Source organism: Heterodontus francisci, chromosome 1, assembly GCF_036365525.1.
Source record: "Heterodontus francisci isolate sHetFra1 chromosome 1, sHetFra1.hap1, whole genome shotgun sequence".
Classification (NCBI taxonomy): domain Eukaryota; kingdom Metazoa; phylum Chordata; class Chondrichthyes; order Heterodontiformes; family Heterodontidae; genus Heterodontus; species Heterodontus francisci.
Genome location: NC_090371.1, coordinates 272,194,032 through 272,213,727, shown reverse-complemented (window position 1 = coordinate 272,213,727; position 19,696 = coordinate 272,194,032). Strand labels below are relative to the sequence as shown.

Here is a 19,696-nt window from a genome sequence, read left to right as displayed (position 1 = left end):
CCCACCCACCCAACCAAACATGTGCCCCACTGCACCCCCCCATGAGCATTGCTACCACCTCATCCCTGGTGCCCCCTCATGATCCCCACTTTCCCATGAGCTCTGTTATCCCCCCCCAAAAAGGTCCGATGCACCCCATGAGCCCTGCTGCACCTCCATGAGTTCCACTTCCCCCAATGCACAGTATATTGAAGCTCTATTGTGTCATGCCATAACACTGGCCTCTCCACTTAGCTGCGATTTATGGAAATATTATAATGCTAGTAGCTGAAGACAGGAAACCAAATATGTGCTTTTTGCACAGAATGGACATTGCATAAAGCAGACAAATGACTTATGAATAACAGTTTAATGTAATAAAAATTAGTTCATGATGCTGCACAATTAGGCTTGGGGTTTGTGCAGGGCAATACCAATCAGGCTTGTTTATCTTCTATATACAACATTGCAAATAATTCACATCTAACGTACCTTCATTGCCTTGCCCCTCCCTAGCTCTGTAACCTTCTTCAGCCCTGTAACCCTCTGACATCTCTGTAGAAGCTCAATCACTGAGCATGTTCAAGACAGAAATCAATAGATTTCTGGAGACAAATAACATCAATGGATATGGAGATAGAACAGGAAAGTGGCATTGAGGTAGATGATCAGCCATGATTGAACGGCGGAACAGACTCGACAGGCTGAATGGCCTACTCCTGTTCCTTTGTTCTTATGTTCCAATATCCTCCAATTCTAACCTCTTAAGCATCCCCGATTTTCATCACTCCACCCAGGTCACAAGTTCTGGGATTTCTTCCCCAAATCTCTCCACCTCCCTCTCCTTTAAGATTTTCCTTAAAACCCACCCATCTGTCCTAATATTTCCTTATGTGGCTGCATGTCAAATTTTGTTTGATAACGCTCGGAAATGCCTCTGTACATTTTATTACACTAAAGGCACTATATAAATGCAATTTGTTGTTGTGGTGGACATTGGTTCCCACCTCACTCCCCCACGCTCAAAAAAATCATAAAACTGGGCTCATCACATCCACAGCTGCGGTCGTTTTCTAAACCCTAATGTCCTATTGGTTTAACTTATAAAATATTAATATGCTTTAAATCCATTTGTCATATAAAACAATGATTTCCTGCTACATGATTTCCATTTTCTTTCGTCAACAGCCTCAGAGAAGCTCCACTGAATTGAATTCCTCTAATGATGTGGGAGAAAATCAGACCCAGGCATCCGAGATGAATGGGATTTTTAAATTTACAATTTGCTCTGCGAATGTCTTATCAGCTAATTTAATGAATGTCCCATTAAATAAGAAAAAACTTGTCTGATATGGAAAGTTATTGATTCAGTGCCTCAGCATCTCCAAGCTTCAGAGCTGACCTATTCACACTAATCATTTATCTCTGTGCTACATATATGGGGGAACAAAAACAACAAATTCATATCTTTAGTTTCATTTATCAGAACACTTTTGATATTTCCTAGCAATTTCATCCTTTAGCTGATGACGCAGATTTTTGAAAAAGCATCAAAGTTAAATGTTGCACACAATAATTCGAAAGTTTTGTTTTACCATCTCTACATGAAAAACATAACTGAAAAGGACTGGCTTTAAATTTTCCTTTCTGTGGAAATACAGGAGTAGCTTCTCAAAGCTTAAAGTACAAATCTAGCTTATTAATGATTTCTCATCCATATTTTTCTTATTAAGATTCTCAGAATATGAGCATAACTGGAAAGGCTGGCATGTATTGCCCATCCCTAGTTGTCCAGGCTTGATACAATGGAGTGGCCACTTCAAAGCTCAATTACTCACGTTGGTGTTGAATTGGTGTCACAAAAAGGCCAGACCGGGTAAGATTTCCTTCCCTAAAAACAATCCAACAGCTTCATGGGGGTCACTTTTACTGTTTTTACATTTCCAGAGTTTGGTAAACTGAATTGAAATTCTCAAAGATGGAATTTGAACTCAAATTTTCTGGATTATTAGTCCAGGCCTCTAGATTACTAGTCCAGTAGCATAGCCATTATACCGCTGTACCCTCCATTTCATATTCTTTTGGCATCTTGCTTCCCCATACTATGGCACTATTCCTTGATAGCTCGTGCAGGAATGTGAGGAGAAGAGGGAGCCTTGCTCCCAGATATCCCAATGTGCCACTTTTGAGCTCGCAACTCATGCCTGAAAGCTTGACTTGCGCTCGGATTTTAACTTGTTGCTCCCAGGTGAGATAAGAAACTCTTTGTACAGAGCCACAGGTGCAGCCTATTGCTTCTTTTATGGTATGTGTGGAGAGGGTTATTCTGGAGTCTGGATCTATTGGATCACAGCAGCCATAGAGCAGTCTGTGGGTCACATTACTGCATAAACTGAATGAGGTTGGTGGTGGAAAGCAATTCGGACTTCAAACTAGCAAAAATAAATAAACTAGCTGAAGGTGGGGAAAAAAGGTTGTTAGTATTAGGAACTTGTGTATCTTGTTCCCCTGATGGTTCATCAGAGTTTAACCAGTGCATAGCTCAGCATCACTGACGAGGAAGGTCCCAGTGTTTTTTTTTTATTCATTCATGGGATGTGGGCATTGCTGGCCAGGCCAGCATTTATTGCCCATCCCTAATTGCCCTTGAGAAGGTGGTGGTGATCTGCCTTCTTGAACCGCTGCAGGCCATGTGGGGTAGCTACACCCACAGTGCTATTAGGAAGGGAGTTCCAGAATTTTGACCCAGCGACGATGAAGGAATGGCGATATAGTTCCAAGTCAGGATGGTGTGTGACTTGGAGGGGAACTTACAGGTGGTGGTGTTCCGATGCATTTGCTGCCCTTGTCCTTCCAGTTGGTAGAGGTCGCGGGTTTGGAAGGTGCTGTCTAAGAAGCCTTGGCGCGTTGCTGCAGTGCATCTTGTAGATGGTACACACTGCTGCCACTGTGCGTCGGTGGTGGAGGGAATGAATGTTTGTAGATGGTGTGCCAATCAAGCGGGCTGCTTTGCCCTGAATGGTATCGAGATTCTTGAGTGTTGTTGGAGCTGCACCCATCCAGGCAAGTGGAGAGAATTCCATCACACTCCTGACTTGTGCCTTGTAGATGGTGGCTAGGCTTTAGGGAGTCAGGAGGTGAGTTACTTGCCTCAGATTCCAAGCCTCTGACCTGCTTTTGTAGCCACGGTATTTATATGGCTACTCCAGTTCAGTTTCTGGTCAATGGTAGCCCCTAGGATGTTGATAGTGGGGGATTCAGCGATGGTAATGCCATTGAATGTCAGGGGGAAATGGTTAGATTCTCTCTTGTTGGAGATGGTCATTGCCTGGCACTTGTGTGGCAGGAATGTTACTTGCCATTTATCAGCCCAAGCCTGGATATTGTCCAGGTCTTGCTGCATTTCTACACGGACTGCTTCAGTATCTGAGGAGTCACGAATGGTGCTGAACATTGTGCAATCGTCAGCAAACATCCCCACTTCTGACCTTATGATTGAAGGAAGGTCATTGATGAAGCAGCTGAAGATGGTTGGGCCTGGGACACTACCCTGAGGAACTCCTGCAGTGATGTCCTGGAGCTCAGATGATTGACATCCAGCAACCACAACCATCTTCCTTTGCGCTAGGTATGACTCCAGCCAGCGGAGGGTTTTCTCCCGATTCCCATTGACTACAGTTTTGCTAGGGCTCCTTGATGCCATACTCGGTCAAATGCTGCCTTGATGTCAAGGGCAGTCACTCTCACCTCACCTCTTGAGTTCAGCTCTTTTGTTCATGTTTGAACCAAGGCTGTAATGAGGTCAGGAGCTGAGTGGCCCTGGCGGAACCCAAACTGAGCGTCACTGAGCAGGTTATTGCTAAGCAAGTGCCGCTTGATGGCACTGTTGATGACACCTTCCATCACTGTACTGATGATTGAGAGTAGACTGATGGGGCGGTAATTGGCCAGGTTGGACTTGTCCTGCTTTTTGTGTACAGGACACACCTGGGCAATTTTCCACATTGCTTGTTGGAGCTGTACTGGAACAGCTTGGCTAGGGGCGCGGCAGTTCTGGAGCACAGGTCTTCAGTGCTATTGCCAGAATATTGTCAGAGCCCATAGCCTTTGCAATATTCAGTGGCTTCAGTCGTTACTTGATATCACGCGGAGTGAATCGAATTGGCTGAAGTCTGGCATCTCTGATGCTGGAGACTTCAGGAGGAGGCCGAGACGGATCATCAACTCGGCACTTCTGGCTGAAGATTGTTGAAAATGCTTCAGCCTTATCTTTCGTACTGATGTGCTGGGCCCCCCCATCATTGAGGATGGGGATATTTGTGGAGCCACCTCCTCCAGTTAGTTGTTTAATTGTCCACCACCATTCACGACTGGATGTGGCAGGACTACAGAGCTTAGATCTGATCCGTTGGTTATGGGATTGCTTAGCTCTGTCTATAACATGCTGCTTACGCAGTTTGGTGCACAGATAGTCCTGTATTGTAGCTTCACCAGGTTGACACCTCATTTTGAGGTATGCCTGGTGCTGCTCCTGGCATGCTCTCCTGCACTCTCATTGAACCAGGGTTGGTCTCCTGGCTTGATGGTAATGGTAGAGTGGGGGATATGTCGGGCCATGAGGTTACAGATTGTGGTTGAGTACAATTCTGCTGCTGCTGATGGCCCACAGTGCCTCATAGATGCCCGGTTTTGCATTGCTAGATCTGTTTAAAATCTGTCCCATTTAGCACGGTGGTAGTGCCATACAACACAAAGGAGGGTATCCTCAATGTGAAGGCGGGACTTCGTCTCCACAACGATTGTACGGTGGTCACTCCTACCCATACTGTCATGGACAGATGCATCTGCGGCAGGCAGATTGGTGAGGATGAGGTCAAGTATGTTTTCAAGTATGTTAGTAAGGAGGACTTTGCAGGGTCGACAGGGCTGGGTTTGCCGTTGTCGTTTCCGGTGCCTAGGTCGATGCCGGGTGGTCCGTCCGGTTTCATTCCTTTTTATTGACTTCGTAGCGGTTAGATACAACTGAGTGGCTTGCTAGGCCATTTCAGAGGGCATGTAAGAGTCAACCACATTGCTGTGGGTCTGGAGTCACATGTAGGCCAGACCAGGTAAGGACAGCAGATTTTCTTCCCTAAAGGACATTAGTGAACCAGATGGGTTGCTGTGTTAACTATTTACTGCAATTGAACTCAAAGCCTTTGGGGTAGGGAGGGTAAAACTAACTAGTCAGCATTCCCACTGCCAAAGCTTTTCCAGTGATCCCTGTCACAGGGGTGTGTGTCCATGTTAATGGCTGCATGTGGGGAAGATCAGGATTTGACTCAGTTGTGATGACTCACGTGATCAAATAATAACGGTCAGGGTCACACATGAATAATGGCCTCCCTGGCAAGGTACTGAAAAGAAACTTGAGCCCCAGGGAACTGTAGCCTTTTTGTGACTCCAATTCCACACCAACCTGATTAAATGACCTTCGAAGTGGCCACTCCATTGTATCAAGCCTGGACAACTAGGGATGGGCAATACATGCCAGCCTTGCCAGTTATGCTTATATCCTGAGAATTATTAATCAGAAAAATAAGGATCAGAAGTCATTAATAAGCTGGATTTGTACTTTAAGCTTTGAGAAGCTACTCCTTTATTTCTGCAATGCCTTCAGAAAAGGAGGAAGAAAACTACATTGCTTTATCAGCTGTTTGGACATAGGATGTTGTCCAGAGCTGTAGATGCTGTTGCTTTGCATCATCAGCCATTCTGTCAACCTCCAGTGAAAATCTTCGGAATTTTACTTTGCTGTTTCAACTTTTCTTTCCTCTAGTTTGTCTGGGATTCTGTGATGTTCATTATCATGTAAGGTGAAATGGATGTCTTGCCTTTGATGAGGGCAGGGAAAACTTTGCAGAATATTTCCTGTGGAGATACATGTAGAGTGCACCCTACAGAAGACTGTATGCAAGCTGTGGAAAGAATGGACTGATGGTCTAAGTTTTAGAATAGCTGCAAGGGAAAGCATGGAAGGGGTGAATTTGAATTTACAATAATTGTACATACAGAATGCTGCTAAGAGCAGTGAATGTATTATTAATCGATATGGATACATATATTTCCCGTTTTCTGCTTGATGGTAGATGTAGATTGTCATAAATAAATACCTGTAAGCTGTCGCAAATTAACTCAAACCTGTAAAGCCAGTTTATGGTCGAACAATTTCCTTGTAGACCAATTAATATTTATAGACTAAATGAGCCTGCAGTTCTCCTGTGTGTTGTCATCCACTGGTCGGTGTAAATGTATGCTAATGAGAAGCTGTTTAGACGGTACTTTGGGTATCCCAAACTGCAGTAGAGAACCACTTAATTTAGTTTGAATTTGTCTGGATTATTATTTAGTTGAAACTCAAACACCAACCTTATTCCTCACTCACTGAGAAAATAGAACGTGCTGAGAATGTAAGAGTCAAATCAATCAGGTGTTAAATAAACTCTAGTTTCCCAGCAAAGTGTTAAGATGCTCAGCCAAAAAAACAAATTGATGACTGATGCAGGCAATGCAGCACCAACCACTCCCAACTCAAGTTTGTTGCAGAAGAAAGCTCCCTCTACTCTATTCCAACAATGTGTCTCAGCCCCAATCTCAGGGAGAGACTGTACTCTACCAATGTGACATTTTTCCATTTCTCACAAGAGCTATCATGTGGATTTTGAACGAGATTGCAAATTCTGTGCCAATCAGTGCTGAAATGGGGCAGTTTTAACCAGCGGGCTAATGCCTCCTGGAGTCTTGGTTACGACTCTACAAATTATCTTCAGAATTGTTATTGCTGAGATTCTGTTGTGATCCCTCGGGCAGTCAGGAATGACGTGCTAATATTTTTCACTCTAGTGAACAAATTGCACTGAACACAAGAGAACTGTTCTCGGGCAAGTTTTAATAAAATGGAGGCTAATTGGATGTTTAAAAATTTATGGGATTTTTGTCTTGTAAATTATTCCTTAGTTCTCTCTATTCTATTGAGAGTGAGCAACTAGGACGCAGAAGTAGAATGAAGGGACGGTGCTCACTGCTGACCTCGAGAAAAGCTGCTCACAAAGATATAGCGGGCTCTAGAACATCTGTATTTCCTCTAGTCTGACCTGACTTTGAATTTGCCATAATCTGTGTCATGCAGGCAGCAAGCAGGCTGATCAGCCAACCCGACTGAAGAATTCTCACAGACAAGCAAAGTAGGAAGTAAGAAGCAGGGATTTTAATTCACATTGTAATCATTGTACAGAAAGCAAAATAAAGATTGGGACATACACATGGTATTAAAGGATAAGCTGAAATATCATAAACAGACTTTAAAATAATAATATTAAAATTAACTTTTATCATTTTAAAATCAGGCAATTTTTAAATGTTATTCTGAAGGAATGAGAATCCAAACTTGTAAAATTAGTTGTTCATAGTCTAAGAAACTCTTTAGCATTACTTATGACTTAGTACACTGTTAAAAACTCAGTTACTCCTGATCTAACAAGGCTTAACATTGTCAATGGCTTTTACAGTGAGAATAGTGCATCAAAAGTTGGAAGTTCACATCAAATCACTCATATTCTGTTGATTGCGTCTGTGAAGACTGCACCCTGTGAAAGAGCAACTGAAAGCAACTTCTGGATTTCTACATTAACTCTGCATGTGCAGGATGCCAGAATTTGTTGTCAGTTTTGCATAGAAATGATGGCAAGGGCTGACAGTTTCGCTCTCATTACAACAACAAATTCCAGGCCAATGAAGTTGAACAAAGTTGCAAATAGTACTAAACTGAGATATAGGGGAATGGAGGGAATGGTGGTGGGGGTGTGTGGGGGGGGGGGCATTGCAGCCAAGAATATCCATAAAATTAAAAAAGGGCAGAATTGTGCCAAATGAAATTCAACAGAGAAAAGTGAAAGATCTTACACGTTGGACCCGTTTCGAAACATGGGAACAGGAGTAGACCATTCAGCCCTTGAACCTGTTCTGCCATTCAATTAGGTCACCGCTGATGTATATCTTAACTCCTGTGATCCACCTTGGATCCGTAATGCTTAATACCCTTGTCCACCAAAAGTCTAACCATTTCAGTTTTGCAATTTTCAATTGTCCCAGCCTCAACACTTTCTGGGGGAGAGAATTCCAGATTCCCACAACCCTTTGTGTGAAGAAGTGCTTTCTAACTTCACTGCTCAATGACCCAGCTCTAATTCTGAGATTATACCCACTTGTTCTAGACTCTCCCACTAGAGGAAATAGGGCTGTATTTTAATGTGCAGACACACTGCCAGCGGGATGGGGAATGGGGGGTCCCGAAAGTATGTGAAGCGAGTCTAGCAGTGGCTTTTTAACACAACTATTGCATTAACATATGATTTCTGGGTTTTGTCACTAATAGGTGTGATAACAGCCTTCATGACATGATTTCAACTGCAGTAAGGGGAGGTGGTGGTGTAGTGGTAATGTCACTGGACTAGTAATGCTCTGGGGGCGTGGGTTTGAATCCCACAACAGATGGTTAAAATTTGAACTCAATTAATAAATCTGGAATTAAAAAGCTGGTCTAGTGGTGGTCATGAAACCATTGTCAATTGTTGTAAAAACCCATCTGGTTCACTAATGTCCTTTAGGGAAAGAAAATCTGCAATCCTTACCTGGTCTGGCCTACATATGACTTCAGACCCACAGCAATATCGTTGACTCTGAAATGTTGAGGGCAATTAGGGATTGACAATAAATGCTGGCCTAGCCAGTGATGCCCACACCCCAGAAAAAAACACATTAAAAAAAAAACTACTTCAAGGGACACTCAAAAGGTGCAGTTGGAGGTGGGAAGGAGAGAGAAAGAAGTCTTGCTATGGAGCCTCCCTGGGTGTGCTTTGGGGACTATTAATGAGAGGAAGAAGCCTGCAGATGGCACTAAGAAAGGGTGGTTGGAGGTTGCCCAAGAAGTCAGCAGAAGAACCATGGTGCTATACTTCTGAATTCAATGCAGAAAGAGGTTTAATGCCCTAAGCAGGGCAGGAAAGGTGAGTCACCTGATGTGTGTATCATCTTAACCCCCACATTCTGCCTTTTCATGTCTACTCCAGCACATCACTCCTCACACCCCTTTTCTTGAAGGTGAACCCATCCCTCTTTGTTTATGCAATTACTCACATCCCTATCTATTCATCCACCACTGATAATCATCCTCATCCTTTTACAATGACATGCCTCGCCATCATAGCCACCCTCAACAAATGCTCTCCATCCATCAGGTGGACACATGCCAGTAGTCTCTCTCATAGGTTTCCTCTCTTCCTCCTTGCAGGAGAAGACAGCAGAGAAAATCAGGAAGAGGCAGAGAGCTGGAGGTGAGCCTCCTGCCATCTCTCAATTGAAGGGTTGAATTTTATCAGCCTTCTAGGGACAGGCAGGGAAGCTGAGGGATACATAAAATAGCGAGGGAAGGTGGGGGGGTGGAGTGCCCATCGTCTTTCAGTTGCCAATCAATTTTATTGGGGGTGAAGAAGGCCGAGGACGGCTTTCCCGCCCAGTGGCCAATTGAGGCCCTTATGTGGCCAATTAATGACATTTAACCGGCAGCTTGTGGGAACCCACTGGCATATGGGAAAACTACCCAGTAGCACCAGGTGACCTCCCTGTGGGCTGGGGATGACCCTCCTGTTTGGGCAATTGTAGCCCACGGAGGGCCCCCAGTGGCAAAGGCTGCCCCTGCGCCAACACCCACACCCCTCGTTCTCAACAACTATCCCCTCCACTCTTTGCAGGGGCCTGCCTGACTGATCCCTGTGAGCCCTCCCCACTTACCTGAGGTCTGGGCTTCCATGTCTGCTCGTAGTCTCGGGCTTCCTGAAGTGCAAGCATGGCCCACCATTCCCATTGCAGCTGCTGGTACTATTGAGCTGCTGGCCCTCTGATTAGCCAACAGTTCCTGGGGCAGGATCTTGTCCGTGAAGGGGACGGCAACCCTGACAGTGGGAAGTTAATAGCCTGCCTGCTGTTGAATGCAGTTGGTGGTCCACTAGAAGGTTGAGGAAGGGTTGACTGCCCCCCCCACCACCAGGACCCCCTGTCGGCAAAATAAAATTCAGCCCAATACCTGCAGAGGAGCAGGCACTGGAGGTTAGCAATATCTCGGCGTGCCTCAATGTCCAAGATGGGGTAATGGGGTCCTGCCAGCTGCCTGGTGACAGCCGGCCACATGGCATACAACACACACGTATGTTGACTTGATGAAATATGATCGTGCGCATAGTGATAACTTCGAGCATTCTTGCCTTCAAGGTACTGGCTTCTCTGTCCAGCGAGCTGCTGGAAGCGAAACACAACCTTTCTTGATCATTTTATCTACAATCTTGTCAGTGGCTCACCAAATACCGACAGTCTGTGGTTTCTTCCAGGATGTCCGCTCTCTCAGAACTAAAGCCTTTGCCAGCCACATGCCTTTGCGGGAGGGTGTTAAAAATAGTGCCGCCAACCTGCATGACGGTTCCCCAGCTCCATCCCGCCCCCGGGTTGGGGGACGGCAGCAGGAGTACCCATTGTACATAGGTGGGAATTCTCCCTCCAAGTCACATAAAAACTCGTACACAGTGGGGAGCTGATCCAGTTAATTAAGGGCCACTTAAGGCCAATTAAAGGATGTTCCTGTTGGCCTCCAGGTCCCCGCAGATGGCAGGGACCAGTTTAACTGTCTGGAGGCAGCCCCTCCGCCGCATTCCGGGGGACCAGTGCTCCAGTCAGGGCTAGAGGCCCTGTCTTCCTGCCTGGGTGCAGCAGCAGCTGCAGACCACCCTATAAATCAGCTCCACCCCCACGACTGTGGTAACCTGGCTGCAAAAGCCATTTTCTAGTTTAAATTTTAAAAAGTGGAGAGAAGGTGCTTCAGCTGCCCGACACCTACAAGTTTTGAAGTGATTTGGAGGGAGAATTCCCTCCTGTGTATGGTCTGCTAGACCTGCTGACCCCCACCCCCATTCCTCCTCTGCAAAAATGGCCCAGGGGTAGGATGGAGCCGGGGAACTGGCAGCAAGACTGGTGCCGTTATTTTTTGCACCCTCCATTTTGAAGTGCCCTCTCCCTTACTTACCTTCCATTGCAGCCTGCTGCTCCTTTCAAGCTGGAAGGCCTCTGACTGGCTCTCCAGCTTCGAGAGCCCGCCCACCATCTTTAATTGGATGGCGAGCCCGCCCTCTGGCCACTAATTGGCTGCCCCGGGGGAAAATCACAATGAGTGACTGTTTCCCACTCAGTGCAGTTTCTCACATTTCAGCCTGACGGCAAGGTTCAGAAGCCCGCAGAGAAAATCCAGCCCTCTGTCTCTCCTTGAAAATCCTTCATTCTGTAATCTAGATTGACATTTCAGTGCATTACTGAGCCCCACCTGAGCTTCTCCCCAAGATATTCCCTCCTTTCAATCTTCTCTCAGCCTCTGTACTGTGAGAATTCTCATACACAAAGTTTTCCATCATCATCTCAGCTCCTCTCCTCCATATTCACGACCCTCCTCTATTAACTACATTGTTCCCTCCGCATTTATGGCCACCCTTCAATTGTGCCATCAGCCATGGCTTCTCTACTCTTGTATCCCGACCAACAATGTCATTCCTGATGCTTTCCTTTTATCTGTCAACCACCAACATCACCCTACCCTATTACAACCCCATTTGTTGCATCACCCATAACCTTGGAAAAGAATTCTTCAAGCCATGTAAAAACTTGGCATAATAGGTCGATTTGCTCAATGTCTCCTGCACTTTGATCTTTGTGCCTTGTCTCCCATTTCTGGTGTCCTTCACCCCCTCCCCCTCCTCTAAAATAAATATTTAAACAATATTGTGATACCAGCTAGATTTCTCTTTCGAACATTAAATAAAAAGCACCACAGCAAAATAAGTGTGAAAACTATTAATATTATTTAGCCAGGTGTGGCTTTTTTTCCTGTGTACATTTATTTTTGTGTGATAAGCACAAATAAGTTCAAAAAGCTGAAAACAGGTATGGAACAAAGTCAATTAAAATCAGTATTACTCAGGATTTGAGGTAATTAAATTCAAAGACCCTTGCATTTTATGAGATCTCTCCGAACACATATAAATGTAAGCTTAACACAGCTTCAGGGATCTCAGGAGGTAAAAAATAATTTCCCTGGGAATCATTTCCTAATGCAGTGCTTTCTGAAGTGAGAGAAACAAAGCTTGCAATGCATTTTTCCAATCACAGCTTAGCTGTGACAAGCACTGCCCTTGGCAACAGTGGCCAACCAGTTGCAATAAAATGGATCCGGTCCACTTCACAGTTCCCTGAGTGTATCTCAGTGTGAGTACTTCTACAAATGTCTGAGATTTCACAGTGGTTATCGACCCTCATTGGGAAATTGAAAACAAAATGAAACCAAGATTTTGGAGCTTTAATAGATAACAGTGCACTTTGACATAGAGAATGCTAATCACCATGCGCAGGTCATAATTCCCACCTACCTGAATACTGCAAGGACTGAATATGCTTCACAATAAAACAAACTGATTCTTGCTCTGTGGTCAGGGTCTGGCCTCAATAAAATTTTTGGAGGACAAAGACTTTAACGCTTTGCTGTGCAGGTGCGAGGCAGGAATGGAATCCTTTATCTGACGTAAGACTCTTCATAATCAATACGGAGCTGGGGGAACCTTGAGCTGTCGTCCTGGAACTATTCTTTGGGGCAACATTAGTATGTGCAGGGCAGCCTTGAGGAGGAATAGAGGAGGCTGGATTATCCACCATGAGAAATTTTGCATTGTCAATCGCAGCCCTTCAGCCTTGACTGTCCTAATTGAGGACTACTTAACTATCAATCTAGAGAACCAGGACGAGCTTCCTTCATTCTGCTGACAAATCAGAACACAAATTCCGTTTCTGGGAATAACTGTATTCATCTGACTGCATTTTTATTACCTCATCTGATAGATGTGCGGCTCAAAAACAGAGTGGTCGATCCTTCATGTTGCATGTATTTCCCTTAGGCTCTTCTTCACCCCTTCAGACTGTCTCAGGTGTAAGAATTGATAAGATAGGGGTGGTTTATACCCGCTTCTAACGTGGGATCAGACTTGGCAGCACAAAGCTTGTTATGAATTGACTTTATTGAGATAAAAGTAAGGACACATTTGTTAAGTTTTCAGTTAAACCATAATCACAAATTCAGGCAGTAATTAACACAGTCTAACACAGATACTACCTGTATTAGAGACTGGATGGCAGAGCACACCACTCTTTCTCTTGCAGCCTTTGTCTTCAAGTTTTCCTTATTGGTCTCTCTCTCTCTTGTCTTTTGCTGTTCAAAGATTCTCTGCCGTACAGTAGCAAGGACAAGACTTCTTTTATCCTGGCAGTTTTCTGGTTAACCCTCCCCACTCCCAATCAGTGATTAGTCTTGTATTAAAGAATGCCTTTCTTAACCATCGAGGGATCATTTTGTGATGGTTGCTAACCTTTTCGATTTGCGCAAGTTGTACCCCTTTGTGTTGACTACATTATCTCAATGCTTTTACATTTCGAGGATGCCTTTCTCACTACGAGGCAAATCTACACAGAAGCTGTTTTCACTGTCTGCTCTCAAGGACTCACCCTCTTACTGCAAGTAAGCATTTTAAAACTTGACATAATATCCCAGAATCCCTCTGCCTTGGCATCTTGTCCATACTGTGCCCTATTTCCTAAGTTTTTCCACTTTACCATACTACAAAGAAGGGATCTAATAAAACTAAATGTTAGTTTATGATAATTAGTTCGTTGTTAGTTTATAATATTTGGATTTTAACAATTAGTACACTGGTTAGTAACTTTTAGTAACCTAATAAACTTACACAGGTAAAATATTATTGTTACCCAGAACTGCAATATGAGCAAAAATCAGGGCACGACCTGTGGCGCTGGCATACCTAGCAATGAGGAAGGCAGTTGAATTTTGTGACATTATCCTCTAGTTCTTATTTATAAAGCCAATGTGATTCAGGGAGATGGGGCTGAGAAATCTGGTGAAGTAGCGGCTCTCAAAAGAACTAACGATTGACCTTTTAAACAAATGGTACAAGGTTACGGGCCAAGTGCTGGAAAATGGGATTAGAACAAATAGGTGCTTGATGGCCGGCACAGACACGATGGGCTGAAGGGGCTGTTTCTGTGCTGTGTGACTCTATGACTATACATTTCTGATGTGGCAAAGTCACTGTGTCTCTGCAACAACTGTTTCTTTGGAGTCAAGAGGTGGTAGGTTCAAGTTTCATTCCAGGGACTTAAACACATTATCTAGATTGACACTTCAGTACATTACTGAGTGCTGCAGCTTTTGGGATCAGAGGTCAAACAGAGAGTGTGTCTTCTTGATCAGATGAATATAAAAGATCTCATGGCTGTACTCAAAGAGGAGCAGGACTGTTTTTCTCAGTGTCCTGTTCAATATTTGCCCCTCAGTCAATATCACTGAAACACATATCACTTATCTCAGTTCAGTTTGTGGGACCTTGTTCTTTGCAAACAGGCTGTGACGTCTCCCTACATTACACCAATGGCTACACTTCCAGCACCTTGTGATTTCCAGTTTATTCTTTGTCTCTGCAGGATTGATATGATTATAGGATTGATATTCTGATTATAAGAGGTGAATATGAGCTTGTCTCTGTAAAAAGTCTAAGTAGAGCAGTCATTATCAAGAACGAATGTGTGCACAGGTCTTGAGGTAGCAGCTGAGATAAGTCTGTAACTTTTATCACAGAATACGCAGTAGTATCTTATCTGGTAAAATAATGATCTCTACTTGTGGGTTTAGGTCAACATGACTAAAATGACAGCAATACTCAAAATGAATCCGCACATAATCCATTATTTCTTCCCCGGTGGGCACAACTTGTATCACCAAGACCACTCGGATCATTAAGGAAAACGCCAGGTGCTAAATGTTCTCGAGCTGACCTATCTTGTCTTCAGAATGATTAGTGAAGAAAAGGTCTGGGCCTCCCTGATCTTCAGTGCATCTTCTTGGAATACCAAATAAGACCGTTGGTTTGCCTTCCTAGTTTGCAAACAAGCTCAAAGTTGAGTCCACAGAGAAACTTTATTTTAATCAGTTGTGGCAATGCTGGTTTCTTTTCAGATCTTTACAGCACAAAGGAAAGCCATTTGGCCCATCGTGTCTGCACTGGCCCCAAAACCAATCCCATTGCCCTGCTGTCTTCCAGTAGCACTGTCTGCTACTCTGCATCAAATATTTACTCAATTTTCCCTTAAAAGATGTAGTGATTGCTCCCTCAACCATTCTCCACAGTAAAGCATTCTGCTCCAATATTCCACTTCATGAAGAAAATTATCCTGATCTCTCTCTGCACTTTAAGTTGATGATTTCTCATCAATGAATCAACTACATGAAATGTTAAAGACCATCAAAGCCCTTCATAATTTAAAAAGAATTTTAAAGAATTGGTTTATTTCATTGCGAAGACATTTACGGTCATGCAAAATATAGTCTGGTATCTGTTCTCTGTTGCTAATTGGATAGATGCATGAGGCTAAAAATTCCAGTTGTCTGGGTGGATCTCCAGTGTTATACCAACAAGGGAGGTGGGGGCACTGGAAATTTAGGCAAAATCCAGAAAACTGTGTTTTTAATTGTGTACTTTTCCCATGTGGGGCAGGCCCACCCTGGTACACTCGCAGCTATATTAGAGGGTTGCGATTGGGCTAGCAGGATGGGGGGGGCGCGGGGAGTGGCATTCTGCCTTGTTCATCGCTACTGGGCCCTGACAAAATCCATACCTGCTAACAGTAGATGTGGGTCCCATTCTGGGTTTCTCCAAAAGCACCGACAATAAAGAAATTACATTTTCTTTTGGTGACCTCTAATCTTTGGTCTGATAATAGCCTTGTATACTCTCCCGGAATGGCCGTATCCCTTTCCAAGTTCATTCACCTGAATGGGCTTGGTACCTAAATTTGAATCTTTAAAAAGCCCCAGAGACAGGGGACTGGGGATGGGGGTCAACTCATGGCCACGGTGGGGAGGTAGAAGTGCCACTAGCTACACATCCATTACACAAAAGATTCCCAGGAATTTCCTGCCTATGAAGGTTGGTTGACTTAATCTGTGAACCTCCACATCAAGGAATTAACAAAAACATAGCTTTTAATACCTGGGAATAAATATGCGTTTGAGTGCATTGAATGAAACCTGTTGTTCTCCCCTCCTATTCTTGCTAGTGCACTGATATAAACATATACTTCATCTCAATGCTTTTTTTGGAGCTCAGATACATTAGGATACATTACCATTAATGAATAATTGAAGAACCCATTGGGAAAAAAGACTTCATTGATGTTCTGGAGACACAAATGTGCTATATATAATTCTCAGGGCAAATATGCAAACTGGAGTGCTGAAAGAGTCAATAGTAGAAAGGCCCACTTCACTAATGAGGCCTTTCAGATTATTATGAATGAACTGCAGGACCACAGAAATTCAGTCTTCAGACAATCACACACTAGGAACAGAGTCAAGCAAGCATAGGAGGTAAACACAATGGCTGAAAAATTGGTTCTCACCAGAATGGGCCTACCTGATATTGGGTCTCTGCTTCTTACTTGAGACCAAGGAGCTGCAGACACCTGCTGGTTGACCCCAGGCAGCTCTCTGGGAATGAAAGTTCAATTTCAAACCACTGCCAGTGATGCAGAGGACAGAAGAAAGAAAAAGAATGATTTGCACTTATATAGCTCCTTTCATGACCTCTGGATGTCTGAAAGCGCTTTACAGCCAATGAAGTCCTTTTGCAATGCAGTCACTGTAGTAATGTAGGAAACACGGCAGTCAATTTACACGCGGCAAGCTCCTTCAAACAGCAATGTGAGAATGACTAAATAATCTGCTTTGGTGATGTCAATTGAAGGATGAATATTGGGCAGGACACCAGGAATACCTCCTCTGCTCTTCTTTGAAATAGTGCCATGAGAAATTTTACATCCACCTCTGACAGTGCAGCACTCCCTCAGTACTGCACTGGAGTTTCAGCTTAGATTTTTGTACTCAAGTCATAGAGGGGACTTAAATCCACAACCAACTGATTTAGAAGCAAGAGTGCTACCCACTGAGCCACAGCTGATAGTAGGGACACTCATCAAGAAACTGACAGGGTGGGTGATCAGGAGGGGGGCCAAGCGTGGACCGGAAATGGTCTGAGTAGGTTAAAATGGAAGGTAGCGAGATCCACCAGTGGGTAAGTCACCTGGTCTATTTTAACCGCCTGCTCAATTTCAGCCAGGTGGCATTATAATGGCTCTGGTATTTGAATGGTAACTTTTAACTAAAAGTCTGATAATATTTATTGCAGTTGTGTTGTTTTATCACAATAATAAAGATACTCTCAACACTGGAATAGTTTTACTGCCATAATATCAGTATGTCTTTCAGCATCAGAATGTGTGTGCTGTCCAGCCCTGAGAAGCAATCAGTTCCCTGGAGCAGTCAACAGTCTAAGGGTCAATCTAATTATGAAGCAGATTTGAATGCCTTCACACTATTGCAGAAGAGCTTCCAGGCAAATCTGTTACACAGCTGATCCTGAGGGTATATTAAATTCGATTGTAGGAAATCACTGCAAATGATATTTGGCTAATTTTTTAAGCAGATCGATGATTTAAGTGAGCTTGCGGAAGAGCAAGTAATGTCACATAAGAACAAAAGAAATAGGAGCTAGAGTAGGCCATTCGGTCCCTCAAGTCTGCCCCGCCATTCAATAAGATCATGGCTGATCTGCCCCAGACCTCAACTCCTCTTTCGTGCCAGCTCCTCATAGCCCTCAACTCCCTGATATTTCAAAAATCTATCGACTTCCTCTTTAAATACTTTCAGTAATCTAGCCTCCACAACTCTCTGGGGTACAGGATTCCAGACATTCACTACCCTCTGAGAGAAGAAATTCCTTCACATCTCAGTTTTAAATGAGTGTCCCTTTATTCTGTAACTATTTCCCCTAGTTCTAGATTCCCCCACTAGTGGAAACATCTTCTCAACATCTACCCTGTCAAGCCCCCTCAGAATCTTGTACGTTTCAATAAGATCACCCCTCGCTCTTCTAAACTCTAATGAATAAAGGCCTAGCCTGTTTAGCCATTCTTGATAAGTCAACCCCTTCATCCCAGGAATCAGCCTAGTGAATCTCTTTTGAACTACCTCCAATATCAGGATTTCCTTTCTTAAATACAGGGACCAAAACTGTACACAGTACTCCAGGTGCGGCCTCACCAACACCCTCTACAGTTGTAACAAGACTTTCCTATTTTTAAACTCCAACTCCCTAGCAATAAAGGCCAAAATTCCATTTGCCTTCTTAATTATTTGCTGCACCTGCATGCTAACATTTTGTGTTTCATGCACAAGAGCACCCATATCCCTCTGTACTGCACTTTTTTGAAGTTTCTCTCCATTTAATCATAGTCTGCCCTTTGATTCTTCCTACCAAAGTGCATGACCTCACACTTTCCTACATTAAACTCCATCTGCCATAAGATAAATTGTGCGTTTTTAATCATTTTTGTTGCCAACTGACCTCCCCTCACCTAGACAACCAATGGAACCTTCTTGGCACAATGACCACAGACTGAATGGAATTTAAAAGAATCTGTCATTGGGTAACTAATTATAAAGAAAAAAGGACTTGCCAAAAAATGTGGTGAAAGTCAATGTTTTAAGCTGGTCGATCTCTCCTGGAATTGCATGTGGGGTGTCAAGTCCAGCTGTAGCCTTCAAGTAAAAAATAGATAAAAGACAGGGATTAATTAGACCAGGGTGTGCAAATGTACTTCAGTCCCGACTTCAAAGTCATACATTCGTCCTTATTGTATTTCCATTATAAATTCCTCTGTCCAACAATTACAATGGAAACAGCCAGTGTAAATTTGTCACACTGTGATTACACCTTCCCACCAGTGATGGTGCTGCAGTGTCTCCACTAGGGAATAGGCATAATTGCAACCTGAAAAGTTTACATAGGCAGTTCCATTATAAATGGGGACATAACAATTTATAATGGAAAAAGCAACTTGGAATGGAACAAAAAATGTTTGTAATTTTGCACAAAAGTTATTTTCTCATTTATTGTTATAGTTTTTTTTATAGTTATTTTCTTATTTTCACCAGATAACAATAGTTCATTTCCTCACTATCATTCATGCAACTTCTCAATCTCAAACCATCATAGTGACTGAGGTTTATTTTTGTGGTATTTTCAAGGAGTTGAAATACCATCTGCAGCCCTTGATAGCCTTTTTGAAAGTTGAGATTTTGTTTTATTTTTTTCCCCGAGTGATCATGGTGCATAACTCCTGTGATCACATTTCTTCTGCTAGAAATGTTAGGTCCTGCTTTTCACTGCTTTTCGTTATACAGATATATCCATTGTAAGCCCTCCCTTCCTCAGAATGTGATTCTGAAGTTCTTGGCAGATGTGAGTCGTTTCATTGATATTTGTTAAATTGGTTAATTTGCATAACTTCAACTTAGAAGTGATTCGACCGGATTTTGCAGTCAGCAGCGAAGTGACTGTGCTTGCCGCTGACCTTGAAGGAGGTTGCCCATAAAAATCTAGAGAGCTCTGTAGCATGGATTTCATCTTTCCCAATGTTAATTTAATTCTGGCATCCAGCAACAGGGATGTGTTCAAGCAGGCTA

General features: G+C 43.5%; 1 protein-coding gene across 1 annotated transcript in view; it reads right to left on the bottom strand.

Annotated features, from left to right (window-relative positions):
• Positions 1-19,696, bottom strand: part of fut10 (fucosyltransferase 10) — a 103,798-nt gene that overhangs the window by 58,064 nt on the left and 26,038 nt on the right. The window contains exons 4-5 of the mRNA XM_068036847.1: positions 10,100-10,311; positions 9,808-9,968 (exon numbers count right to left, since the gene is read on the bottom strand). Of these exons, the coding sequence (XP_067892948.1) occupies positions 9,808-9,968; positions 10,100-10,311 (373 nt within the window). The remainder of the gene's footprint in view (positions 1-9,807; positions 9,969-10,099; positions 10,312-19,696) is intronic.